Genomic DNA, 26,889 nt, shown 5'->3' with positions numbered 1-26,889 from the left:
ATCCTGTTCCTGGAGTTTGTATCTTCTGTATGTGATGTTCAGAATTTATCCATCACCACCTCCAATCTGTCAAGATCCTGTCCCAGTGCCTGAAGGTTGTTGGGGTCTGGATGGGAAGGAACAGCTCAACCGTTGCAAGACTGATTGTGGATATTTGGATCATCTGGATCTGGGGACTTTTCAGGTTTGCCCCGAATAAAGAAGTTGCATGCCCATTTGGGATTGTTCTGGTGCGCAATTTCAGGATTGTTCTGGACTGGCCAGTCCTGCTGAAATAGCAGATGATAGCTGTGGCCAGAAAGGCCTTTGCATGGATTCATCTTGTACACCAGTTATGACCATTCTTGGACTGGAAGGCCATGCTCACAGTCACTCATGTATTAGTCACCTTTTGTGTGGACTATTGCAACTCTACATGGCCTTGGAGGTCACTTGGAAGTTCCATCTGGTTTAGAATGCAGTAGCACAAGCAACTATGGGCATTTTACATTATACCTGGATAGCATCTCTACTTCCTGAGCTGCACTGGTTGCCATTAGGCTTCCGTGTGCAATTCAAAATGCTGGATATCGCCTATACAAGCCTTCATGGCATATGACCTGGTTATTTGAGAGTCCGTCTGTCTTCTCTGATGTCTGCCCATCCTATGCAATTGGACAGAGTTGGCATACTTTGGGTCCCATTGATTAAACAGTGCCACCTGATGTGACCCAGGAAGCAGGTCTTCTCTGCCATGGTGTCTGCCCTCTGGAACAGCATCTCCCCCAAAATTTGAAGGGCCTCTACCCTGACTTCGTTTAAGCAAGCTCTGAAGACCTGGCTCTTCTCCCAGGCCCTGGGTTAAGCAATGTGGTGGGTCCCTTTTAGAGAATATGGCAAAATGGGAGTGATGTTTCCATTGTTCTCTCAGATGTCTATCTTTTTGTTATTGGTGCTGCTGGTGGTTATGAGGTTTTGTATTCAATAATGTATGCCGCCAGGGTCATTATGGAATCACGTGGCTTTGGAAATTTGACAAATAAGTGAATAAAACTAGTGGCCATAATAAGATACAACGATGGTCAGAGCTGTTGGGAAAAGCAACCGGTCACACAACGTGATCATTGTATTTTCACAAGTTACAGCGTCAACAGTGTCTGTGGGGGCGGGGCAGGGGCTGTTCGGGTGGTGAAAGCAGCATTGTGATGTCACGATGCGGGAGCCCCGTTCCTTCTTGAGGTGTGGCATGACCACCCAACTGCCAAATGCATACAGATGAAAAACGTGTCCACGGGAGACTGTTCGGCCATTTATTTAACTTTCTTTTTGCGTGAGTAGGAACGAGGAAATGTTTGTTATTCCAAGGCCAGTGATAGTTCAGAATACAGATTGGAGATGTTCTTTGCATGCTACTATTGGTCAGCTGAAAAGAGAGAAGGTAAATATTAATGCTCTTACTATAGTCTCTACATCAGTGTTTCTCAACCGTGGCCATTTTAAAGATGTGTGGACTTCAGCCCCCAGAATTCCCCAGCCAGCCGTGCTGGCTGGGGAATTCTGGGGGTTGAAGTCCACACATCTTTAAAATGGCCACGGTTGAGAAACACTGCTCAACACGTTCTCTTTGTTTCAAGGTCAGAAGTAAAGCCTCTCTTCAGTATGGGCTTCGACTACTTCACAATAAAACAATTCATTAATTAATCATCAGGTTTGACTCTAATCACTGATAGTTTGCTACTAGTCCATTCTTTGGATTAAGATAGAACATGGTGTGTTCTATTTTGGCCAAAGATTATCACCAGGTTTATTCCAGCCAGTATAAATTAGGCTTGTCACTAAATTTCAGAGGAAAATAGAACGGGAAGAAAAGAAATTGGTTCAACGCTCCACTTGTGGGAGATTTTGAAGGAGGTTTAAATGATTTGAATAATGTAAATACAACTTCATTATTAGATTTTTTTTTTTTTTTTGCACTCCTCTAGTTTGGGGCTGATTTTGCTGGTGCTTGATAGTGAGTGATTGTCCACGCACTTCTTGTTTCTGTAGGATATGGTATGCTTTTGTTTCTTTCACAGTTGTGCAAAGCCAGAACAGACTATGGCAAAGTACAAGGCGGAGGAAGAGAAGGAAGTGGTCAAATACTTTAGCGACGTTACTTCCCTCTCTGAGGAGAAAGGGGAAGCCACTGTGTACCTTCTGTCCAGCTAACCCAGCAGCCCGATGGAGCACCTTCGATCATTCTTGGGGAGCCTGCAACAGGCTTTGGTTAGTGTCACCCCTGTCATCTGCCAGGCTTGGGTGGGACCCAGAATCTCTGGCTTATCTTGAGGGGGCTTGTTGGCTTCCTAAACTAGAGGTCCATATTCAGCATTTCCTTCTCTTCATCCCATTTTCAGGATTTTATTTCCTCATTCGCTACTTACCTCCTTGGAGATGAACCTCATCCAGGAGCAGAAGAGCCAGAAAGCGGAAGGGAGATGAAGAATTACCGAACCCACCATGGCTCTGAAGTGGAAACAGCACACTCTGGGTAACAAGAATCTGATGTGAAGCAATTGTTTCTATTGGAGTTTGCCTAGTAGCTCTGAGGTGCAGTGTCCTCTGGAGTAGAATGATCTCCCCTGCAATTGGATTCACTTCCCCTCCCCACTGCCTTCTTCTGCAGGGACGTTTCTCCACGGGAACATCTGAAGGTCACTGAAGGTCCTTTTACAGTGGAGGTAGGTGTCGGATGAGAGGAGGTGGAGCAAAATTCTCCTATGCTCCACCTTTCCTTCAACAAGGTCCTTTCTTTTCAGATAAACCCACTCAGTCAGGAGATCCAGGGAACATCAAAAACTGCAGTTACTGGTGATCAGACAATGGAGTCCATTCTCAGATCTTCCAAATTTCCCAACAGATGTGAGGGACAGGAAGAATCTGAACAAAAGTTCTCAGGTGACTGAAACTTCTGGAATGTTGGTGATACCACATTGTGAGCAATGGTGGATGCCTACAGCAGGAAATCTTCCACAGATTCATTTGGGAGTGGATTTTTGTGATCCTTTCCCTATGGACTTTACACCAGCATAGGTGTTAGCATTAAATTAAACTAGCATCCATCTTTCTCCATTCAAAAAACTATGGAGTCCTTGGTGTTCTCTGAGCCTTGTTTTCTTGCAGATGTTTCATTGCCAGACTAGGCAACATCTTCAGTGTGAAGAGGGAGAGGGCCTTGCTCTCAGTTTATATACCGTGGCTTGCCCTGCTTGTGCTGGTGGGGGTGTTGTTCTCTCCTTGGGAGTTCTTTGATTGGGCTGTTGTTTGCTGCTTGGTTGATTGACTGAGTTAATGGTTCCTTGATTAAGGTGTATTGTGCTGTTTGATTGTTAATCCTAGTGTTAATTTTTGCATATCTGGGTGTTGATTGCTGGCAAGGGAGTGTACTGGTCTTTTGGCTTTTCTATTGTCTCTTTTGAATGGTATGTAAATGTTGTTTACCTCTATGTGTCTGTTGATGGCCTCCAGTACACTCCCTTGCCAGCAATCAACACCCAGATATGCAAAATCAACACTAGGATTAACACCAGATGAACCATCAAACAGCACAGTACACCCTAATCAAGGAACTATTAACTCAGGCAATCAACCAAGCAGCAAACAACAGCCCAATCAAAGAACTCCCAAGGAGAGAACAACATCCCTACCAACACAAGCCACAGTATATAAACTGGGAGCAAGGCCCACTCCCTCTTCGCACTGAAGACGTTGCCTAGTCTGGCAATGAAACATCTGCAAGAAAACAACAAGGCTCAGAGAGCACCAAGGACTCCACAGTTCAACCCTGAGCTACAAATATTCGCTTTGATTGGTATCAAAAAACTACGTCAGACAAAAGTGTACACTTCTGAAAGTCACAAAGTGCAATAGTTATTAAAGAAATTGGGGGAATATACATTTAAAAATATTTGAAAAATTAACCTAACTAAAGGTAACATCAGGGAAAGTTGTATTCAAACACCTCTAGCAATTTTAAATTATGGGAAGACATGGGCAAAGACATATATTAACAGAATTTGCCAACATTTTCCTACAATTTTTCTACAGTTTTTACAAATGTGTTCAAAAGGCTGTTGAACTGAAAGAATGTCTTGTTAATGTGGACTGTAAAGCAAGTTTGCACAGTCGACAGAGCTGCATACCCCTATTTCCTGTCCTTGTGTGTGTATATAGGAAGTAAAGTTGTTTGTTCAGTTGTGAGTGTAAGAAATTCTGCACATGAGCTGAAGTATGTCTGCCTCTGTTGGCAAATCCCTGTAACTTGAATGAGGTGCCAGGCTGAGATCTCAACTGCTTTCCGATTAGTTTGTTATTATCCTATTTTATAATGCATAATTTAATAGGAGAGGAGGATCTAAATCTCATAATTTTCACTTGTAATCAGCATCTCATGTTTTCTTTTCTGCCATCATTTTCTGAGCCCTCCCTCACACAAAACCTATTAAAGAGGAAACAGTTAAACCACTGAATGTTTCTTCACAGATAACAGTAGGAGCTGGGAGTACTCCTCTTTATTTAGAATCTCATTTATATTTATCTGGGAGCTCAGGATGCCATAAATGAAGGTCCCCTCTCTTCATTACACAACAACTGGGAGATCGATTAGGCTGGGAGAAAAAGACTGGATTAAAGTCTCCCAGTGAGCAACATGGCCAAGTAGGGGCTTGAAACTGAGTTTCCGCGGTCGGAGGCCAACTTCTTAACCACTGTATCACATTGATTCGTAGGCTATGTGGTTCGGCTTACACTGAAAAATGATGAACATTCACTGAGAGAGAAGAAAAATATAATTATACTGGCCAATGTATATGTTTGTGCGCGTGTGTGTCTCTTTATGTGTCAATGATTCTGTTTTTTTTATTGACAAAGATGTTGACTTTAAATGGTTCTCTGTAGTTTCAGAGTACCTTGTGATTTGTTAGGATGAGGTCTGTTTTTCTCTCTCACTCAGCTGGTTTTGACATTTGTATTTATGTGTAATTTTTAAAATGAATGTGTTAGCTTCCTTGAAAAGCAGAATAAAACCTTTTTTTTTCACACAGAGCAAGAAAAATATGTGAAGGTGATGATTCCTATCCTTGGTTGCCCTTCTCCATGCTATATACTTCAGATTCCCATAGTTCCCAGCTAGCATGGCCTTTCATCATGCTGGCTGTGAATTAGGTTAAAGGTTAACCCAGCTAGAGGGTATTGGGGTGGGAAAGGCTATTATAAGAATTACTGTTGTCCTGCTTTTTAATTGTCCAGAGATATGAAAACATTTATCCTATACTCTGCTCCATTAGGACAGCTTTCATTGGCCATTCCCACTGAGGATGATTGGAACTGTAGGTGAACAGAGCAGAGCACCATCTTGCAGAAAGCTGCTTTTAATTCTCAGGTGCTCAGTCTCGGGGAGGAATCTAAGACCAATGACAAATGTCCTTCCTCACTGTTGTCCCACAGTGTCTTCTGCATCTCTCAGTGACACCCCTGGACTAGGGTCCATGGCACCTATGACTGGCAGCATCCAGCAGACACGCTTGGAGGAGCCAACCATGACTGGGAGACTCTATCAAAGAAAGTCTGAAGAATCCAGCTGGAAGGGGGTTGCACAGGAAGATGTGACAGAGGAGGTGGCAGATGCAATATGCAGTCAGTATTGGAAGCCAGATGCACTTTTGGCAGAAGGAAGAGAACTTGCGCAAATGGAAGAGTCAGGAAAGCCAGGGATGGGTCAGGAAACAGAGCAAGACAGATCTGTATTAGCTGAGGGGACTAAGCAAGGAGCACCAAGTTGGTCAGCGTTTGTAGGAGAACAAAAAAGAGGGCCTGAAGGGGCAGATTGGACTAGGGAAATTCCTCAAGGTGGCTTGGAAGAGATGGTCAAGATTATGGGTAATCAGCCATTAGAGGCTGAGAAAGAACAGGAAGAAGCAGGGATGGGTGAGGAAGAACAGGGAGAGATCAATACAGCAGTGCTAGACAGGGCAGAGGATGAGGGAGATCAGGTAGATGGGCTTGAAAGAAAGACTAGGAAAAGCCAGACGTGGGAAGGAGAGGCAGAAAGAATCACAGAAGACCAGGACAGAGAGGTGGAAAATATATTGTGGAATGAGGGAGTTCAAGAAAAGCTACTTGATTGGGCACAATGTAGAGCAGAAAAGCAGAGAGGACAAAAAGATGCAACATGGGCTGGAGGGGCTCAACAAGATGGGTTGGAGGAGATGGCCAGGATGGCAAAGGACCCGCAGTTGGAGGTTGAGAAGGAACAGGAAGAAGATACAAAAATGGATGGGAACCAGCAGATAAAAACAGGTGTGACAGCAGAACCTGAAGGAGACCAGGTGAAGATGCTAGAAGAGAAAGAAAAAGGTGACAGAATCTGGAATTTGGAAGAATGGATAGGAGGAACTGAAGAGGGGAAGGAGAGGAAGCTGGATGAAAAGGAAAGAGGACTAGAGGGAGTCACATGGACAGAGAAACTTCAGTGTGATGCACTAAATGTTAAAATAGTGAAGACCCACCAGCTGGAATCTGGGGAGGAACAGGGAGAAGGCATAGAGATGGCCACGGAACAGCAGGTAAAGAGAGAGAGAGCACCAGAGAAGGAGGGAGTTCAGCAACCACTCCTGGTCAAGGCAGAGATGGAAGCAAGCCAGAAGGAGATGTTAGCAGGGGAAGAAAAGGACAGAGATTTTCACTGGGAGCCAAAAGATGCTGTGATTATGACAGAACAGAAAGGGGAGGCACCAGAATTGGAAGAGGGTGGGAATGGTCAGCAGGGAGACTTCCCTGAGAAAGGAAAGACAGAAGAGAATCTGCAGCAGGAAGTAGAGGAATCTGTAAAAAATGAGACACAGGCTACAGGGGAAAAACAAGAACAGCAAACTCTAGAAGAATGGTGGGCAAGTGACCAGGAAGAGCAGCCTGAGAGATTGGCAGATACTAGTGGTATTAGTGAAGAAATGCTGGAAATGGCTGAGGCTGCAGAGGGCCAGTCAAGTCAACTGGGAGAGACTACAAAGAACCTGGTGTACACAGCTTCTATTGATACAGACCTCCTGGCTGGGCCCAGAGCTTTTCCAGATGACGTAAGCATAATTAAGAAGGAACGTGGAGTGTGGAAGTAGTCAGGAGACTTAAGTAATCTTATCCATCTCTGTTCTGCAGGTCACAATGCTGGATAGCAGTGTCCAAAAGGAACGGGTGTTGCTACGTCGTAAAAGCTCCATTCGACGAGCACCCAGCTTGAAGAAATCAAAACCATCGACAGAAGCTCCAGCGCAAGAGACACATATAGCTGAAGATGCTCCATCTCTACTGGAAGTGCCAAGGAGACAAAACCTAAGATTTTCTGGGTAAATAGGAATGTCTCATCACCACATCCAATAGTAATTGAAAAGTAGACATTAGCTTTGCCTTCTTGAATTTTGTCCTAATCTACCCATTTATTTTGCTTTCCCAGGTTTGCGCCTATGCACCCTAATATGATGGCTGAACTTCAGATGCGTCTGCAAAAGCCAAAGTGATCTGAGGTTCGAAGAGCTTTATCAAGCAATGAACCTGCATGTTTTCTGCTCTATCCTGGATCAAAGCACCGTGGCCAATAATTTTGAAAGCAATGAGGCACCTTCTCTATTTTCTCTAAAAACTGAGTAAATTAGATGTCCATTCTAGATTTAAATGGTTAGTGAGGAAACAATGTGTACAACATGAATAGAAAATCTGGGAAGTACTTGCAGGGATGTCTCAACAGATCTGGTATCTTCATCTTGTCACCTGAAACAGTAAACTCCAGCTTGGCTCTTTCATTCTAATCATATCATACTTTGAAGAAAAATAATTAGATGGAAAACCATGCCAAAGAAAACCACCCAACAATTTTGGAAGGTTATCTTTAAATTCCATATTATGGTATGGAGTCTATCCCTACCACTCCATCAATTTAATCTCATTATTTTACAAGAATCCAATGAAACTGAAACATCTCTGAAGAGGTTACTGTACACACTGAAGCCAACAGGTGTGTGCTGGTAAGGACTGGGCTACAGTTACAGAGGAGAATTGCCAGTGGATGGGAGGTACTGTACTTAATCTTTTCCCCATCTGTCACCATTTTCCTGTATTGCCCCTTCCCCCACAATCTTTCTCCTTACCCAGATTAGGATTTAGGCAGCAGATTGAAAAGATAACAAATGTTTGATTGATCTACTTTTACTTCCAGGAGAAGATAGAGATGCTTGTAGGATTTTCTCCCTGCAAGTTATCATCCAGATAACTTGGCCTAAGCTCGAACGTAATGGACTTCTGTGAAAACGGCTCCACCTGAGATAACTAAATATCTTGGTTGGTCTTGCAATCATTTATTTCTCCAGTGTGGAAATGCTGTTCTTACGCCAATGGCTACAGGATCACTTTCTTGGACCCAGATGAAGACATTTTAATATTTTCAGGCTTGGAAATGATAGTTTTATTTTTGCTGCACCTATTTTATTCAAGTTTAATTGCTACTTTTAATTTTGTTTTCACTATAGGTTTTTTATTTTTAATGGGTTTAAGAATAAGGTAATGTTATTAGTATTTAAGCTAAGTTGTTTTGTTATCTTTTATTGTATTGTCTTGCTAGCTTTGGCAGACAAGTGGCCTCAAACTCTTAAATAAATCAGTAAAATGCAATTACTGGTTGTCAAACCATGTGCTTAAAATCTTATCAGTGTTATTTCCTCACAAGAAAATAATAAATGAGCTGTTTGTTACTTGCACGTAAGCATAGGACAAACAGGTCCTAGCAATTTTTTTAATGCTGCATCCCTATGATGCCTTCATTTCATCTCCAACCCCTATCTGAAGCAGCCTGAAGTAATACTTAGGTGTTCCAATGTTAAAGGACGTTGAGTGCAGTCAGGTGCTCTTCATCAATCATTCTGGTGGTGATGGTGATTCTGGAGGTGGGATCATCTTGGCACCTATTGGCCATTTTAGACTGGTGAGGGTACTCCCCATATCCTATGATTCTTCTACAATGTCCTCCAGAATTGTTCTGGTTTGGGCAGTGGGAGAGCGCAGTTCTTTCAAACTGTACTTTTCCCCTTTAGCATCCACCTCTTTAATCCCAGAGACTGATGAATCTCCAGGTTGGGAGAGGTATTGGCTTCCCAGGATTGGAGACCTATGGTGGCTCTGAAGGAACTGTCTCTTCCTTTTCACCTGAGGATTTCTTTGAAAATTTTCATTTGTTATTAATTAGAGAGTTTTTATTTAAATTTCCTATCTCAAAATTGAATCTAGCTAGATCAGTTGCTAGATTCAATTTTGAGATAGGAAATTTAAATAAAAACTCTCTAATTAATAACAAATGAAAATTTTCAAAGAAATCCTCAGGTGAAAAGGAAGAGACAGTTCCTTCAGAGCCACCATAGGTCTCCAATCCTGGGAAGCCAATACCTCTCCCAACCTGGAGATTCATCAGTCTCTGGGATTAAAGAGGTGGATGCTAAAGGGGAAAAGTACAGTTTGAAAGAACTGCGCTCTCCCACTGCCCAAACCAGAACAATTCTGGAGGACATTGTAGAAGAATCATAGGATATGGGGAGTACCCTCACCAGTCTAAAATGGCCAATAGGTGCCAAGATGATCCCACCTCCAGAATCACCATCACCACCAGAATGATTGATGAAGAGCACCTGACTGCACTCAACGTCCTTTAACATTGGAACACCTAAGTATTACTTCAGGCTGCTTCAGATAGGGGTTGGAGATGAAATGAAGGCATCATAGGGATGCAGCATTAAAAAAATTGCTAGGACCTGTTTGTCCTATGCTTACGTGCAAGTAACAAACAGCTCATTTATTATTTTCTTGTGAGGAAATAACACAGATAAGATTTGAAGGCAAGATTAGATCCTTTTATTTTAAATAGTTTTTATTAAAATATTTTACATAGTTAATAAATACATTCAAAGAAAAAAATATATAGTAAAAGAAATGTGAAAAAGAAAAAAAAACAAAGAGAAAAGAAGATAGAAAAAAAAATAAAACAACAGAAAACATGAGTACACACACACACACACACACACACACACAAAGTGGCTTCCAATCTTCCTCTCGGCAGTTATACCTACAATTCTAATCAAACATTTCTAAGATTTCATCATAATACCTTTCTTTCTATAACCTATTCTTTCTAATCATCAAAACCCTAAGTCACAAAATCATTTTCTTTCTTACACAAAAAGTCCATAAGGGATTTCCAGTCATTGATGAATGTCACCAATGACCTTTCTCTAATCAAGGAATTCAGTTTCTCCATCTCAGCAAGTCCTGTCATTTTCACCAACCATTCCTCCATGGTGGGTAGTGCTGAATCTTTCCATCTCTGTGCATCTAGTAATCTTGCCGCAGTAATTATATATTGAAATAATATTCCCTGGCTCTTTTCTAACTGTTTATCCGTCAGTCCTAAAAAGAAAATCTCCAGCTTCAATTGAATATCAATCTTTAAAATCCTCTGTATCAATGTATGTATTTGAATCCAAATATTTTTAGCTTTTTTACATGTCCACTAAGCATGATAAAATGTCCCTTCATGTTGTTCACACCTCCAATATACATTTGAAATGCATTCCAGACAACTTCCCTGGCGTCATGCACCAATTATACATTATTGTATAAAAACTCTCTTTAAGATCATGACATAGTATACATTTCAACCCCCCTAACCACATATTTTCTCCTTGATCCCTCTGCATACCACTACCAAAACTCTTAGCTCACTCTATCACACATTCCCCAACCTGCTCTTCCTCTGTTTCAAACCTCAACAAAAGTGCACCCACTTCAGCAATTATATGTTCATCATTGGTACACAATTGCACTTCAAATTCTGTTTTACTTTGCTCCATACCATAAGTCTTTTTAACCATTTTAAATCTGATAACTGTAAATGGGAAAACTACTGACGACCACATCCTTCCTCTATCAGTTGCTCCCTTGATTTAATTTTATATTCCCCTTGGTGATTTTCCAATCATTTCTGGTAGCTAGCCATTTGTCTTTGCCTGCTGCCTCTCCTCTATAAAATGCTTCCCATGCTGAGATCCATAGAGGTGTTCTCAGGTACCACCTGGGCCTATATCTACTCCACATTCTCCATATGGCATGTCTAATAAAATGTTTTTTAAAATTCACATCAACTTCATTGTACCATAAAAACCCATGCCATCCAAACCTCAGGTCATGGTCCTCCAACTCTAAAAGTCTTGTGTTTCTCAGCAACACCCACTCCTTCATCCAAACCAAACAAGCTGCAAAATACAATTCCAAACCCAGTAAATCCAATCCTTCTCCCTCCCCTGCATTTTCCCCCTGCCATATAAACCTAGACATACCCCTTGCCACTGCCTAAACAGTACACCAGTCATCAAAACAAAAACTGTCCAAAACAAAAACATCGCCCTAGCCAAAACATTCATTTTCGTCACAGAAACCCTCCCCAACAGTGACAATTTCAATTTCTCCCATTCTAACATGCCCTTATCAATTTCATTTCATGTCCCAGCATGAAAAAAGGTGAAAGGTGTTCTGTGCAAGCACCAAGTCACATCTGACCCTTTGGGGGGATGCCACTTTTGCAACGTTTTCTTGGCAGACTATAGCGGGGTGGTTTGCCATTGCCTTCCCCAGTCATCACCTTCCCCAGCAAGCTGGGTACTCGTTTACTGACCTCGGAAGGATGGAAGGCTGAGTTGACCTGGACTGGCTACCCGAGAATCCAGTTTCCACTGGGATCGAACTCGGGTCATGGGGAGGGTTTTGGTTGCAATACTGCCGCCCACCACTCTGCACCACACGAGGCTCTACATATGCATATATACATATGCATACATTTACCTTTATGTCCCAGCATAATTATTTTGAAATAACATACATCTCATATCCATCACAATAATACCCAAACACTTCACCCCTCTGTCAATCCTAAATCAGTCCTCTCCATCAGTTCTACCTGATCCTCCAGCCTTACATTCCCAAAATCATCATTTTATCACTAATCCTAAAACATGCCAACATACCAAAGTCCTTTAATTTTTCCATCAGTGTTTCTACTCCCTCTAATGGATCCTCCAAAACCATCACCAGGTCATCCACAAATGCCCTTAGCCCATAAGTTTCCTTTTTAATCTTAACTCCCACGATTCTCTCATCCTGATCCTCAAGAACTAAAATCCTCAAGTACTAAAATGAACAAGAGTGGAGACAGTGGGCATCACTGTCTTGTCCCTTTTTGAATCTCACAAGGCTGTGTCAGTTGTCTGTCAACAACCATTTGTACCCTCTGCGAGGTATAAACCAATCCCACCCAGTCAATAAAATTATCTCCAAGCTTCTTATGTTCCAGAACTCCAAACAAGAAAATCCAGTTCAAATTATCAAAGGCCCTCCCTGCACCTATGAAGATCAATGAAGCTTGTCTTTCATTGTGCTGCTCCAAATACTGCAGAATGTCAAAGACATTTCCAATATTATCTCACAACTGTCTTTTAGGTAAAAACTCACATTGATCCTCATGAACAAAGTCTTGCAAGATTATTTTCAACCCTTCAGCCAAAATCATGGTAAACAATTTATAATCATTATTCAATAAAGATACTGGTCAACAACTTCCTGTCAAGGCCTGGGCCCTTCCAGGTATTAATGCTATATTAGCCTCTTTCCAGCTGTCAGGAATCTCCCCATTCTGTAAAATAATATTCATCGTTTGTTGTAAAGGTTGTAAAAGTTCATCCTCAAAACATTTACAGTAAGAGGCTGGGAGACTGTCCGGACCAGGCGCCTTCCCCATGTTAATCTTTTTAATAGCTTCACAAACTTCCCCCACTGCCACAGGTCTATTCAAAATTCATCTCTGATTCTCTGTGATCTTCAGTAAATTCTGTTTATGTAAGTATTCATCCATTTTTTCCAAGGAAATTCTTGACCTTTATATAAAGTAGAATAATACTGGTGAAACACTTTTTGCATATCTGCATTACCTGTTATTACAGTATTTCCTTCTTGTAACCTTACTATCACTTTCTTTTCTTTTTCTTTTCACAACGTATATGCTAACAAGGCAAAATTAGATCCGAGCAATGAAACTCTTTTTGAATGTTTTAATAAGGTCAATCTTAAAGGTATCAAGTCATATAAGTGTAGATCCTAGCACCAGAAGGACAAAATCTACTGATTGTATATAAGAGCTTATCATATTTTCCTGATTATGGAAGGGAATTCTAAAGGGGGAGGATAAAGCCTGAACAAAGGGGTCAAGATAGAGGCCTTGGAAAAGGGAGTAGGGCTTCACAATGGAACTGGGGCCAAACAGGTAACCTGCACCAGCAGCTGGAGATACCCTTTCCCTGATGAATATGGATTGAATAGGTATAACACAACGTTATGTACTGTTTAAATACATTGGCATCAGATTGCAGGTTTAATTGCTGAATGATTGATTGATCACTTGTATGAATTGACAAACCTTCTTTTGATCAGTAGAGATACCACCAATTAATCAGGCAATCAAATTTTAACTAAAAATAATACTTTTATTAACATAATTTTTAAAAACATGAAATGAGTTCAAGCTGAGAAAGGCAATTTCACTCAAAAACATTTGTTTTATATAGCATGCATATTCACTCAGATCTGTTTTAGAAAACTGTCAGAATACTTTCTACATAATCCACTGGGGGCACCTATCTGCCCGTAGATACCCTCAAGGGTCTCTGGCCCATTTAACTAAAAAGCCATTGAAAAAATAATGGGGGGATGGTGTACACCCACATTTTTATGGATAAACACTGAATATTTAAAATTTCCTGCAAACTAGCTGCCAAACCTTTCTGACCTCTGAAAAATATTTTACTTTGCTTTCTTTTTCTCTGTCACATTGTCATGAGTAAAGTGCATTCACTAAACAGTTGCTTATTTGAACATGGCCAAAACACGGCTTTGACAAATAAGTTAAAATAAGGCAAACACATATAAAATACTTAGAAAAAAATAAATAGATATATAAATTAGATAATTTAGATAATTTACAAAACAGTATTGGTGTTGATATACCAGGATGCCAGCATGCCTTAGCAGTTTAGAATAGGTGGGTGGGGATTAAAATAGGAAATGGTGAGATTGGGAAGTCTTGGGAAATGAAGCTCCTTTGGCCACCCTCATTCTGAGCATCAGAAAATCTCGTGCAAACCGGGCCAGGAGATTCTTAAGAGAATGAAGGACAATATATACTTCTTGGCGGTTCCTCCACTGACTATGGTGTTGAAGGATCTGAGGAATTGGTTCAGGCTGGATTTTAGGTGGCAGGCCCCAAAGTGAAATCTATAGGAAAAATGAAAGATGAGTAACACAGCCCAAAACAAAGGATCCCTTTCCCTCATCTGTGCCCCCTCGCCCAAAATAGGTAAACTACCTGGTATTTCACTTGATGACCAAGATCTCGGAGGGTAACATTAACATCTTCAAACTGAGGGGTGAATTTGGAATTTTCTTTGACTGCTTCAAAGTTCGTCAGCTGTTGTACCAACCCCTGATAAAATGAAAGGGTCTCAGCTATCTGGGACAGGCGCTTGGCATCCTAGAGGGAAGAAAGTGTAGAAGTCAAGCACAACAAGGTCAACCACTGAGATATTAAATAATTATTGTCAAAAATGGGCAGCTCTGGAATGCCTGCAAAACATTAAGGGAGTGATTCTTCTCCCTTCCATCTCAATAACCGCATTAAGAATTGGAAACAGGAGGAACTTCACTGTAGGAAAAATATGTTATTTGTGGTAGTTTACCATGCCCTGGCTGAAACTAGTTCCTTTAGTGCCATATCTACAGTATATTGCATGGTGAAACTGACCAGACAATTCACTAAGCAGTTTTTGATCCAAAAAATTTCACTCCAAACAAAACTAGTCAATACTAGAATAATTTACAACAAAGGTGTCCATGACAGACCATAATAACATCAAAACGTTAACAAGTGCATCAATACATTATTCTGCAAATGACCCAACTGTAATTGTGTCATGACATCTGTTGCAAGTACACTACATGTCACAACATTTGCATGATGATACCACAACCACAACATGTTGTCTTCCTTGGTCCCCCTGTGGATGCCTGTGGTTTACAAGAGTGCATTTACTAAGACACAACCATAGTAACTGGAAGGTTCCAAAAGCTGGGTGAACTGGAGCTGTGAAGTTGGCATTGGTATTATCCAACAAGCACCCACCATACTGATGGAGGCTAGTTGTGACTTCTCTAACATGTAAAATGAAAACAAAATGTTTTAACCTTGGTCGTACACGATGTGCAGACCTTGCAAGCAACTTAAAAGCATGCAGCACTCTTGACTTACGTATTCTAGTATCAGAACTCACATTCTCTGCGAGGGTTGCTTAGCCTTAGCAAGTTACAATTGTTAGCATTCTTTGGAGAGATCACAAGAGAGGGATTGATAGGAAAACAGTTTAAATTGGTGAATAGATATTGCCTTGTTTCTGTTGTCATTATCTTCTGGTATCCTGTCTTTCTAGTTAATTGAATCCATTATTTCTGGCTCCCAACCATCAAGTTGCCGTATTAAAAGCCTATGACATTATCCTATTGTCCATGCCACTCTAGATTACTTTTGCTTTGAGTCTGGTGGATGATTACCAGTACGAGAGGACCTTTTCAGTGATACTTTAGTTGCCTTCATTCAAATGCCTTGTACCAAACTTGGACCTTGGGAGCACCATGTTAAAACTGGTTTGCTCAGAGTTTTGAAAGGTGATGAGATCTACCATATCTAGGCTTCAAAAATCCACAAGGCTGATATATGTTAATAGAGATCTGGAAAACTAATTCATTGCTGGACATCTAGCAGTTGTCTGAATTTTGGCAGCACACATACACCGACCCTAGTTGAGTAGTTTCTATGCGATTTTGGGCTCCACCTGATATATTTGGTGATTGGTGCTCTTAATAAATGCCATTCTTTCTTTTATTAGTCTTTGGAGCCACTTTGAGGATTTGATTGAAAAATACAAAATGCGAAGGTAAAAAATATTCTTACTGGAAGAGAGATCCATGTGCGAAGATCAAGGTTGATTGAGGGAAGAAGCCTCAGGTGGGAAATAAGAATGACTTGAACTCCAGGTAAACGGTCAGAGAGCTGGAAAAAGGAGAGCAAGTGTGACTCTAAATACATTTTCAATTAGCTGGGGAATTCTGGGAGTCAAAGTCCACACATCTTAAAGTTGCCAAGGTTGAGAAACACTGTTCAACTACCTCACTGTTACACCTTAATTGCCTCCCTGACTTCACTAGACACACAACTGAATATATATAATCAAGTCTCTTGCTGCTGTATCCAATCACATGTATACTCTAATCTGCATACATCTATTAAGAGAGAATAGACCACCCTCTTTAGGCTGATTTTTGCCTCCAGTGCTGTCAATAAACCAATGTGTCCCTTTAATGCAATGTGTCCTGGTTTCCATTTGGGAAATCCTGGGAAAATTCTCCTACAATAACAAAGCCTAGGACGTTGCGTAGGTCGTCTATGCCAGTGTTTCTAAACCTCAGCAATTTTAAGAGGCGTGGACTTCAACTCCCAGAATTCCCCATGCTGGCTGGGGAATTCTGGGAGCTGAAGTCCACACCTCTTAAAATTGCTGAGATTGAGAAACACTGCTCCACACTTTAAAACTGGCAAGTTTTCTCAGTTATAGAAATGAGGTGGGGAGAGAGGGGGGAGGGAAGAGAGCAGAAAAGGATTGTGGGACAAGAACTGGAAATGATGAATGGCTTGAAAAAATCACTCTGGCTGTGAGGGGACATGAATGTAGAGACAAGAAAATGAAGAATTCCTGTGCAAGAAAAGAAGCAAACGTGTAGAGTTCCTTTCTAAAGTGTTACATCAATGGCCCCTAGAGGTCAATTGATTATCAACTGCAGAAAACCTTTGCATCCAAACATTGAAGTTTTCAATAGAAAGGACTTTTTCACAGTAACACTCTATGAAACAGCAAACTTTTTTTATTCACCTAAATGTCAAATTACCTCCCAGCTTGAAATCAATATTTCACTAATTACACATTAGTAGTTGGTTTTAATACATAACTCTGTAACCTATTTTAATATTGTGTTTGTTTCGTTTTGTGAGTCAGATACGGCTACAGCAATGGAGGAAATGAATATTTTTTACAATTAAGTGTATACATCATAGCACCTCTCTCAGTCAAATCTTGTGAGAAAAAAAAAAACAGGCACAAAATTACTCAGCCACAGGAGATCACTGAATGACCCTTGGCCAGTCATTCTGTCTCAGCCCACCTCACAAGGCTGCTATTGTGGGTCAGAGAGGAGGAGGGAGCGTGGCATATGCCACCTTGAGCTCCTTTACAAAAGGCAGGATGTAAATCAAATCGTTAGAAGGTGGAAATCTTCCCGTTCGTTTTGCAAGCCGGGAACCAACTGAAACCTCTAATTGGCTGAGTCAGAAATTAGTTTATTAGTATACAAAGCAGCTCAGAATAACCCTTTATGCGGCGGCCATGCAACACAGAGAGATCATTTAGTATTTATACATCTAATGACATATGGATACATTAATTTCATTTGCTAATTTGCTTTAATGTAATTATCATCCTAATGTTTTATGTAGTAACTTCAGGGCAGGTTGAGTTTGAACTAAAACACAGTTACTTATCAATAGAACAGAATGTACTATTCATTAGTTCTAGTCTATTTGTGTGAAGCTAGCCTTGAATGTATTATTTCAATGGAAGAAGCACATTTCTTTTCTCAAATGCTTATCTAGTCTCTAGCATGAGAGAAAGGCTTGTCCTGAAGATTTTCTAATGCCTCTTGTTTCTATCAGCTAAAAATTCTTGCAAAGCAAATAAGCCCAGAGCCGTGTGTAATGATTGCCCTAGCCCAAATACTCAGACTCACAAGAGGCTGCTGTGTAAAATCTGATTTATTAGGGAACTAAAGGCAAATACAGAGAAAGCTGAGAATGAGCAAAAGCGCGCCAAATACAAACTTAAAACTCCTCCAGTGCACACGTATCCCACCCCGTTACATCAGCCCCGCCCGGTCCAGGTGCTAGCCAACGTCAGACGTGCTAGCCTGGGAAAGGAACCTTGAACATAACAGATAATAGAAAAACATTCCAAAGCAAAGCCAAAAGATAAGCAGTACCATCCTCCCATGAGAGATGAAACACGCAACGCATTAATGACATGAGAAACGTTACGATGGCTCAAAGGCATTGAAACGGCGAGCATGACATACCGCCCCCCCAAAAAAATTTCAGGGCCCCGGTTTTGTGGGATAAGCAGCGTGAAAACGGGCAACGAGGATAGGAGAAGCCACATCTGGTGCTGCGACCCATTCCGGATGGGGAAAATGCTTCCAACGGACCAAATACTGCAACGCATTGCGAAGGCGTCTGGAATCTAAAATTTCTTTAACTTCAAAGTGTTGTTGTCCATCAATCATGATGGGGGTTGGAGGTGGGGGTTGGTCATGCCAGCGGTTAGAACGAATAGTCGGTTTGAGCAAACTGCAATGAAAAACAGGGTGTAAGCGTTTTAGGTTATGTGGCAAATCAAGTTTAAACGTCACAGGGTTAATTTGAGCAAGAATAGGGAAGGGACCCACAAACTTAGGCGCCAATTTCTTGGAAGGCTGTGATGACTTGATAAACTTAGTGGATAGGTAAACCAAGTCACCAACTTGAAAGTCCGGCGGAGGGGCACGTTTTCTGTCAGCAAACTGTTTGTAATCCAGTTGGGCATCAGCAAGAGCTTTTTGAATCACTGGCCATGAGTCTGACAGTTGCGTGGCCCAATCTCCCGGTGAGGTAGATGTCGTAGAGGATGAGGTAGATCCGGTAGGGGGTTGTGGCAAATCCGGGATGGGTACGAAGTCTCTGCCTTGAGCCACGCGAAATGGGGTTTGGCCCGTGCTTTGGTGGACCGCATTGTTGTAAGCCACTTCAGCGAAGGGGAGAAGGTCAACCCAATTGTCCTGTTGGTAATTCACGAAAGCTCGAAGGTATTGCTCCAGAGTAGAATTCAAAATCTCCGTGGCCCCATCCGTCTGGGGGTGCCAAGCCGTGGACAGAGCTTGCTTCGTTCCCAACAATTTGAGGAACGCCCGCCAAAATTGTGAGGTAAATTGTGTGCCCCTATCCGAAATTAAGCGGGAGGGGCATCCGTGTAGCCTGTACACGTGTACCAGAAACAGGCGGGCCAATTGACGTGCCGACGGAATGGACACACAAGGGATGAAGTGGGCTTGTTTTGAGAAATAGTCTTTGACCACCCAAATGACCGTTTTGCGTTGACTGGGTGGTAATTCGACAATAAAGTCCATGGAGATTTCATCCCAGGGGCAAGAAGGGGCAGCCACCGGCTGCAGCAGTCCTTGGGGCTTCCCCACCTTGCGCTTAGACATCGCACAAACAGTGCAGGAAGCAACATAGTCTTTGACATCCTTACGTAATGTTGGCCACCAGAACTGCCTCCTAACAAGGTGCAAGGTTTTTACAAAACCGAAGTGCCCTGCCAGTTTGTCATCGTGTGAACGTAGTAACACCTCTTTTCGGAGGGTTTCAGGGACGTAGAGGCGGCCGGATTTCCAAGCGAAGCCTCGGTCAAAAGTAACATTGTCTTTATTTGCAAGCAACCAAGCATCGGTTTTCAGTTCTTTTAGAAACTTTTGTTGCAACTGGGAAGGAATTGACAAAGCGTTCGGCTGGGCGGCGTCCGCCGCGGGTGGCTGCTGCGCGCGCGTTTGGCTACGCGTCACAGCCTGCATACCCAATTGAGGCGCTGTCCATAGGGTGCTAACCACTTCTGGCGCTGCCCCCGAATCCTGAGGTTGCCTTGACAATGCATCAGCTAGGAAATTCTTTTTCCCCGGGATAAACTTCAAATGAAAATTGAACCGATTAAAAAATTGAGCCCAACGGACTTGTTTCGGGCTCAGTTTTCGAGGGGTGCTGAGAGCCTCCAAATTTTTATGGTCAGTCCACACCTCAAAGGGGTGATTGGCCCCTTCTAACAGATGCCGCCACGCTTCCAACGCGGCTTTTACTGCGAATGCCTCCTTTTCCCATACATGCCACCGTCGCTCAGTTTCGGAGAACTTGCGGGACAAATAGGCACATGGCTTGAGGCATCCTGTCTCGTCTTGTTGCATCAATAATGCCCCGATGGAATAATCGGAGGCATCCACCTGTACCACAAAAGGTTTGGAGGGATCAGGATGTTGCAAAATGGGCTCTTTGATGAAAGCTGCTTTCAGGCGCTCAAACGCCGTTTGACAAGCAGGCGTCCATCGCAGCAGCGCCCCTGGATTCTTTACTCTCCGAGTATCTCCCACACCTTTAGTTCGGAGCAGTTCCGTCAGTGGCAAGGCAATTTCAGCGAACCCCCTTATGAATGATCTGTAGTAGTTGCTGAACCCCAGGAAACTTTGAAGTTGCCTGCGGGTGCGGGGGCTTTCCCAATCCGTGATAGCCTGCACCTTGGCAGGGTCCATTTCTATGCCTTTATCTGAGATTCTATACCCCAAATAGTCAATTTGTCTCTGGTGAAAGGCACATTTAGACAGTTTGGCATACAGTTCTGCTGACCTGAGCTTACTCAGCACCTTTTTCACCAGAGACACATGCTCTTCCATGGTTTCAGTATAAATCAATACATCATCCAAATACACCAATACCCCTTTAAACAGATGCTCATGCAGTACTTCATTGATCAGTTGCATAAATACCCCAGGGGCCCCAGCCAAACCAAAAGGTAACACCTTATACTGGAACGCTCCCAACGGGCAGTTGAAAGCAGTTTTCCACTCATCGCCCTCCTTGATTCGTACACGATAGTAGGCTTCTCTTAAATCAAGTTTGGAGAAGATCTTTCCCTTAGCCAGCTGTGACAACATGTCCTTGATCAATGGCAAGGGATATTTATTGGAAATTGAGACGGCATTTAATCCGCGGAAATCGGTACAAAGTCTCAATGTCCCATCCTTTTTTGGGCGAAAGAGGACCGGCGCCCCCACTGGTGAATTCGCTGGCTCGATGAATCCGCGCGCCAAATTTTTGTCCACAAAGTCCCGTAACAGAGTCAGTTCCTTTTGGGTCATGGAATAAATCTTGGGCTTGGGCAATTGGGTGTTAGGCACCAGTTCAATGGCACAGTCCGTCTTTCTATGGGGGGGTAGCTGGTCGGCTTCCTTTTCGCCAAACACATCCGCAAAAGTCCTGTACTCCGTCGGCAAGCCTTCCAGAGGAGGGGCTGGGACATGCGGAGTCGCAGCTGCCGCAATTCCCACCATCTCCTCTGGGGCATCCTTCCCCTCAGTCGCTTGGTAGAACCCATCCCTAAACGTGATAGTCCGGTAAACCCAGTTTATTTGGGGATTTTGCTGAACCAACCAAGGTACCCCCAACACCACCAAAGGACCCCCTACTGGAGCCACGACAAAAGACAAGCCTTCCTGGTGGCTGCCCAGCTGCAGTGACACCCGCCCTGTGAAATGGGTGACTGGTTTGCCCCCTGCCATGGACCCATCCAGCTGTGTAAAGGCGATGGGGCGTTGTAAAGGGAAAGTGGGTAGCTCTAGAGCCGCTACCACATCAGGGTGCATTAGACACCGGGAACACCCCGAATCAATCATGGCCCATACTTCTATAGTCTTGGACTGGGAGCCCAACTGCAACTTCACCGTGAGAATGCGGTAACTGCCACTCACCGATGGAGGCTCGCGCCCTTCTTCCACCACCTGCCCTGCGGCGCCCTTTAAAGCAGGTGGCTGGCGTTTCCCGCCGGTTGCAGGATTTCGGGCTCACCCTCCTCCTCGTAGAACATCGCATCGTCTCCCACGGTTTCAGCCACCGCGGCTTTTTGCTTCCTCGGCAGGGCAGGGGACTTTGTCGGCGGCTTGCCGGGCCGTTCCTCTCCCTTTGCCTTCGGGCACACCGCCACTCGATGCCCCTCCTTACCACATCTCAGACACAGGCCTTTCGCATACCGCTTCTCTCGCTCCTCATCCCAGGGTCGTTGTCCTGTTCTCCCCCCGGTGCTCGATGGGCGGCTGGGCTTCACCTCCCGCCCCGATTTGGCGGTCTTTCGATGGGCGAAGATCTCATGGGCATGCTCAGCCCTCCCTGCCAGTTGGATCCATTCGTAAAGTGTATATGGGTCGTCCCTCCCCAAGGACCAGCGCAGCACCTCGGTATTCAGGCCATCCTTGAATAGCTCGATGATGGTGGCTTGGGACCAGTCATCCACCTTCCCAGCCAGCGCTTTAAACTCCAGTGCATAATCAGCCACGGATCTTGACCCCTGCTTAAGTTCCTTCAGAGCTCTCTTTGCCCTCTCTTTCGCCAAGGGATCCTCAAAGTGTTGTCTCAATGCCCAGAGGAACTCATCGAATTTCTCTAATTCAGGCGCTTCCGACTGGCACATCTGGACATACCAGTCTGCCGCCCTCCCCTTCAGCTTAGTGGCAATGGTGAGGATTTTTGCCTTTTCCGATTGAAAAAGCGCCCCCCATTCCACCATGTAGGCTTTAGCATTCGTCAGGAAAAATGAGAGTTTGGTTGGATCCCCATCAAACTTTACAGGGAAGTCTCTCATCCCGCCCGCCGCCGGGCTGCGCCCCGCCACCGGGGCTGCGGAGGTTGGCACCTCCCGGGCTCGCGGCGGCGCGGGGCTCGGGGACGGCCGCGCCGGCGATGCTGCGATTTCCATCGGGACCGACGGGTCCCCCTCGCGTCTCCGCGCCGGCCGCCGTTGCTCCGGAGACCGCCCTTGGGACGAAGGGGTTGAATGCCGCTGGCTCGATCCTTCCCGGTTGTCTCTCCACGAGGTCACATCTAGGCTCAGCTGCTTCAGTATAGTTTCCAACGAGTCTATTTTTGACTCCAGTACCCGGATCCGATCCGGGGTGGGGGAGCCCTCCGTTGGTTGCACCTGCACCACGGTGGGTGATAATGGGTATCTCTGCCTCCAGGATGGCCCCCCTGCCACCGTTACATCCCCCTGGGTCTCATCCCAGGTGACCATCTCGCCCGGAGAATTTACGGTCGTCTCCGGGGCGGTTTTCAGACCCTCGGCTTCATCCTCCGACTCGGAGCTCGCCTCTTCTAGGATGGCTGACAGCTCTCCCCCCTGGGACGGCCGGTCGGGTCGCCTCACGGTCGAGTCCGGCTCTCCTTCTTCCCTCATCACGATGTCTGGTTCGGTCATCGCTGGCACTCTCCCTCACAGGGCGAGACAACTTGTCTTTTCCTGGACAGGGGCTAGCGGAGTTGGGATCTTAGATTCTCAGCTTTATGTAATGATTGCCCTAGCCCAAATACTCAGACTCACAAGAGGCTGCTGTGTAAAATCTGATTTATTAGGGAACTAAAGGCAAATACAGAGAAAGCTGAGAATGAGCAAAAGCGCGCCAAATACAAACTTAAAACTCCTCCAGTGCACACGTATCCCACCCCGTTACATCAGCCCCGCCCGGTCCAGGTGCTAGCCAACGTCAGACGTGCTAGCCTGGGAAAGGAACCTTGAACATAACAGATAATAGAAAAACATTCCAAAGCAAAGCCAAAAGATAAGCAGTACCATCCTCCCATGAGAGATGAAACACGCAACGCATTAATGACATGAGAAACGTTACGATGGCTCAAAGGCATTGAAACGGCGAGCATGACACGTGTGCTGGGGTGGGGCGGAGGGGAGCAAAGAGAGAACTAAGGTTCTATTCCACTCTCTGATTAAAATTGGAATTTTCAGGAAGAAGAATTTTCCAGGTAAAAAATTGGCACAAGGGTAACATCTATTCCAAGGTAACATCTATTCCAAGGGTTCTGGTCTCTAGAGGAAGGGGAAAAGTTAGCTAAGAATTATGCAATTTTTTTTCTCTGTGTTTTAAATCTAATCTTTTTCCTCTGGAGATCATTGTTTCTATACAATGCGCTTTATGCAGATTGGCACTTCTTTACATCTGGAGCGACTCGGTCATTAGCATTATCTTGGGATCTTCTCAGAATCTTTTCTTTTCCTGTAAAGTTTTCTCTTGCAGGTTTTTCTAAGATGGGTCTCTGATCTGAGTGGCCCTATATTTTTATCTTCCCAACCGTTGAATGTTTCTTCATATCACTCTGACCTCCCTTTCCCCTTTTTAAAAAATAAAATGTGGTTCTGTGTATTTATTAAGAGACTGGCCTATCTCCCCACAGAGAAGGATGGACTGATTTCCCTAGCAGTATCCCACAACACTGCTAAGCCAGGTGGTGGTATAGAGTTTATTTCCTTTTCATGATTTTTTTTTCCCAGTAAAGTACACATGGTGTGGGAACCCATTTTTCTCACCCACTGGAGTTAGGGTAGAGGATGCCAAGTGAAAGCATCCCCCAAAATCATAAAGTAATAGAGTTGGAAGAGACCTAAAAGGTCATTGTTGAACCCCCTGCACACTGTAGGATTCACTACCCATCCCCAATAGATAACTATCCAGCTTCTCTTTGAAAACCTCCAGAAAGGGAAGAAACCACTCCATTGGTTTGACAGCTCTTACTGCCAAGAAGTTCTTCTTAATATCTAATCTGTATCTACGTATTGTTTGTAACTGAAGTTTCATCCCATTAGTTCTAGTCTTACCTTCTGGACCAAGTGAGAATAAGTCTGAACCCTCCACAGTGTGACAGCCCTTTAGATATTTGAAGACAGCTATCATATCCCTCATTGGGGGAGAGGGGCAGTAATATAAATCAAATAAATAAATAAATACAATATCCCCTCTCAATTTTCTCTTCTGAAAGCTAAACATACCTGGGTCTTTTCACCATCTTGGTAGCCCTTCTCTGGACTTGCTCCAGTTTAGCAATGTCTTTTTAAAACTGGGGTGTGCAGAACTGAATGCAGTACTCCAAGTGAGGCCTGATCAAGGCAGAGTAGAGTGGGACAATTACTTCCCACGATCTGGACTCTATGCTCATCTTGATGCTCGTCAAGATGTCATTGACCTTCTTTGCAGAAGATAGCTGGTGGCAGCAATAACTCCCAAACTGCATACTAAGGCAGAAGGCAGAGCTAGTGTCTGGGGGCCTCTGAGAGAAGGGATTTGAGAACTCCAACCTCTTCCCTGGAGGTACAGCCTTCCCTCTGATCAAATCAGTTTTTATCTGTCATACAAGTGACAGAAACAACCAGTATTCCATCCCATCCTTACTGACATTTATTGATCGATATTTTAATTTATTTATTTTTCACATTTCTGTCTGGCTACAATCCAAAGACTCTCGGCAGCTTACATAGATAACAAAATCCAAGTAAAACTAAGTAAAACACCCATGGTACAACGTCCATAAAAACAGTAAAACAATACCACCCAAACATGATACTATGAACAATCAGAAGAAAATAAAGATGGCATGATAAAATCAGGGGAAGGCTCCCCAAAACAATCCCATCTTTAAGAGGCTTCCAAAACATTATGACAAGGATGGGTCCTAATTTCTACTGGGAGGCTGTTCCACAGCACTGTCACTGTCACAGAAAAGCAGCACTTTCTCGCTTCAGTCTTCTGAATCTCCCCAAAATAGGGGATCAATAACAGATACTCTCTGATCTGACTGGCTGAGCCTGTACTCATCGGAGTAGGCAGTCCTACAGATACCCAGCTGCCAAGCCATAAAGGGGTTTGTAGGTTAAAACCAACATCTTAAATTGTACCCAGAAACTGATCAGCAACCAGCACAGGTCCACAAAATCAGTGTTACATGCTCCCAATGATGGGAATCAGAAAATACGCTGCAGCATTTTGGACCAATTGTAGTTTCCGAGTAGTTTTTAAGGGCAGCCCCAAGTAGAGTGTATTATAGTAGCCTTAAAAAGTTTGGTGATTGTTTAATAAATTGGACACAGAAAAGAGAATGGAGAAACTAATTTTAAAATAGGAGCTGCCTTCTCCCTGGGGTATCTTCCAATTCCTGTCTCCTAACTTACAGTCTTTGAGAAGAAAGAGTAGTAGACTTACATAGTATTGTGTAAGGTTCTTTGTTTTGTGGAGAAGTTGCCGTGAGAGTTTTAAGCTGCTGCTAAACTCATTTTGCAGATTCATCTGCTTTTGAAGGATGGTCTCAAACCCAGATCCTTTCTCCGCTTGGAATCCAGTTGAAGTGGCAGCAAGAAGGATGTCAAAGTTGAGAAGAATTTGGAGGAGGAGGAGGAGAACTGCACCTAGAAAAAAGATTGAGACGGTTACAGAGAGAAAGGAAGTAACATTTAGTGGGAAAGGTAGAAAATTGGATGCTAGTGTATCTAAGCCAGACCTGTGTACTTATAAAATACTGGTGGTACCAGACAATACCATTGTGGGGAAAATAGGTGCACTTCCACATTGTATGGATGAAGACCCCTCTTTTTCTGCAGATAGTTAAACTTCTGTGTTTACATCAGTGTTTCTCAACCTTGGCAACTTTAAGATGTGTGGACTTCAACTTCCAGAATTCCCCAGCCAGCCATACTAGTTGGGGAATTCTGGGGGCTGAAGTCCACACATCTTAAAGTTGCTGAGGTTGAGAAACACTGGTTTACATGTTTACCATACCTGTATACTGAAGCAATGGAGAAAAAAAACATAAAAGTTGGACCCCCCCTCCCCGGTAAATCATTAAATCCATAATCTAAAGTTAACTAATGCACCCTGTGTTGGGAAGGAAGTTAATTTTTCCCATAACATTCCTGCTACAACTTCTCAGGAATGTTTATTCCAGATTTGGTCTGCAGACTGGTCATGGGGCCATCTCGTCATTTATACTGGGGAAATCCATTGGAGGGG

The 26,889-nt window shown here is 43.5% G+C and overlaps 2 protein-coding genes and 1 long non-coding RNA gene across 5 annotated transcripts in view; 2 read left to right on the top strand and 1 right to left on the bottom strand.

Annotated features, from left to right (window-relative positions):
• The first annotated feature begins 1,577 nt into the window (after window positions 1–1,577).
• APOBR (apolipoprotein B receptor) lies at window positions 1,578–8,676 on the top strand. The gene is made up of 8 exons (XM_063301079.1): window positions 1,578–1,910; window positions 2,055–2,244; window positions 2,376–2,509; window positions 2,645–2,699; window positions 2,778–2,916; window positions 5,464–7,091; window positions 7,171–7,358; window positions 7,466–8,676. The coding sequence occupies exons 2-8, from the start codon at window positions 2,200–2,202 to the stop codon at window positions 7,527–7,529; spliced, it is 2,253 nt and encodes a 750-aa protein (XP_063157149.1). The 5' UTR covers window positions 1,578–1,910; window positions 2,055–2,199; the 3' UTR covers window positions 7,530–8,676.
• Window positions 8,677–13,810: 5,134 nt separating this feature from the next.
• LOC134495560 (uncharacterized) overlaps window positions 13,811–26,889 on the bottom strand; it is a 24,649-nt gene continuing 11,570 nt past the window's right edge. For 2 of the 3 annotated variants that reach the window (XM_063301075.1, XM_063301076.1), the window contains exons 2-5: window positions 26,086–26,288; window positions 16,100–16,198; window positions 14,462–14,626; window positions 13,811–14,370 (exon numbers count right to left, since the gene is read on the bottom strand). In XM_063301075.1, coding sequence (XP_063157145.1) covers window positions 14,149–14,370; window positions 14,462–14,626; window positions 16,100–16,198; window positions 26,086–26,288 — 689 coding nt within the window. In that variant the 3' untranslated portion in view covers window positions 13,811–14,148. The remainder of the gene's footprint in view (window positions 14,371–14,461; window positions 14,627–16,099; window positions 16,199–26,085; window positions 26,289–26,889) is intronic. The other variant, XM_063301077.1, reaches the window with a different exon arrangement.
• LOC134495563 (uncharacterized) overlaps window positions 26,259–26,889 on the top strand; it is a 27,890-nt gene continuing 27,259 nt past the window's right edge. Inside the window, exon 1 of the long non-coding RNA XR_010067830.1 lies at window positions 26,259–26,345. This is a non-coding gene — a long non-coding RNA (uncharacterized LOC134495563). The remainder of the gene's footprint in view (window positions 26,346–26,889) is intronic.

Source organism: Candoia aspera, chromosome 4 (genome assembly GCF_035149785.1).
Source record: "Candoia aspera isolate rCanAsp1 chromosome 4, rCanAsp1.hap2, whole genome shotgun sequence".
Classification (NCBI taxonomy): Eukaryota; Metazoa; Chordata; class Lepidosauria; order Squamata; family Boidae; genus Candoia; species Candoia aspera.
This window is presented reverse-complemented; position numbering and strand designations above follow the sequence as displayed.

What these genes read in the sequence shown, in the direction of transcription:
- APOBR (XM_063301079.1), top strand. Translation starts at nt 2,200, where the DNA reads ATGGAGCACCTTCGATCATTCTTGGGGAGCCTGCAACAGGCTTTG. An exon ending in GTGGAAACAGCACACTCTGG is followed by an intron (nt 2,510 to 2,644) that starts GTAACAAGAATC and finishes CTTCTTCTGCAG; the next exon opens with GGACGTTTCTCCACGGGAAC. An exon ending in CCAGAGCTTTTCCAGATGAC is followed by an intron (nt 7,092 to 7,170) that starts GTAAGCATAATT and finishes TCTGTTCTGCAG; the next exon opens with GTCACAATGCTGGATAGCAG.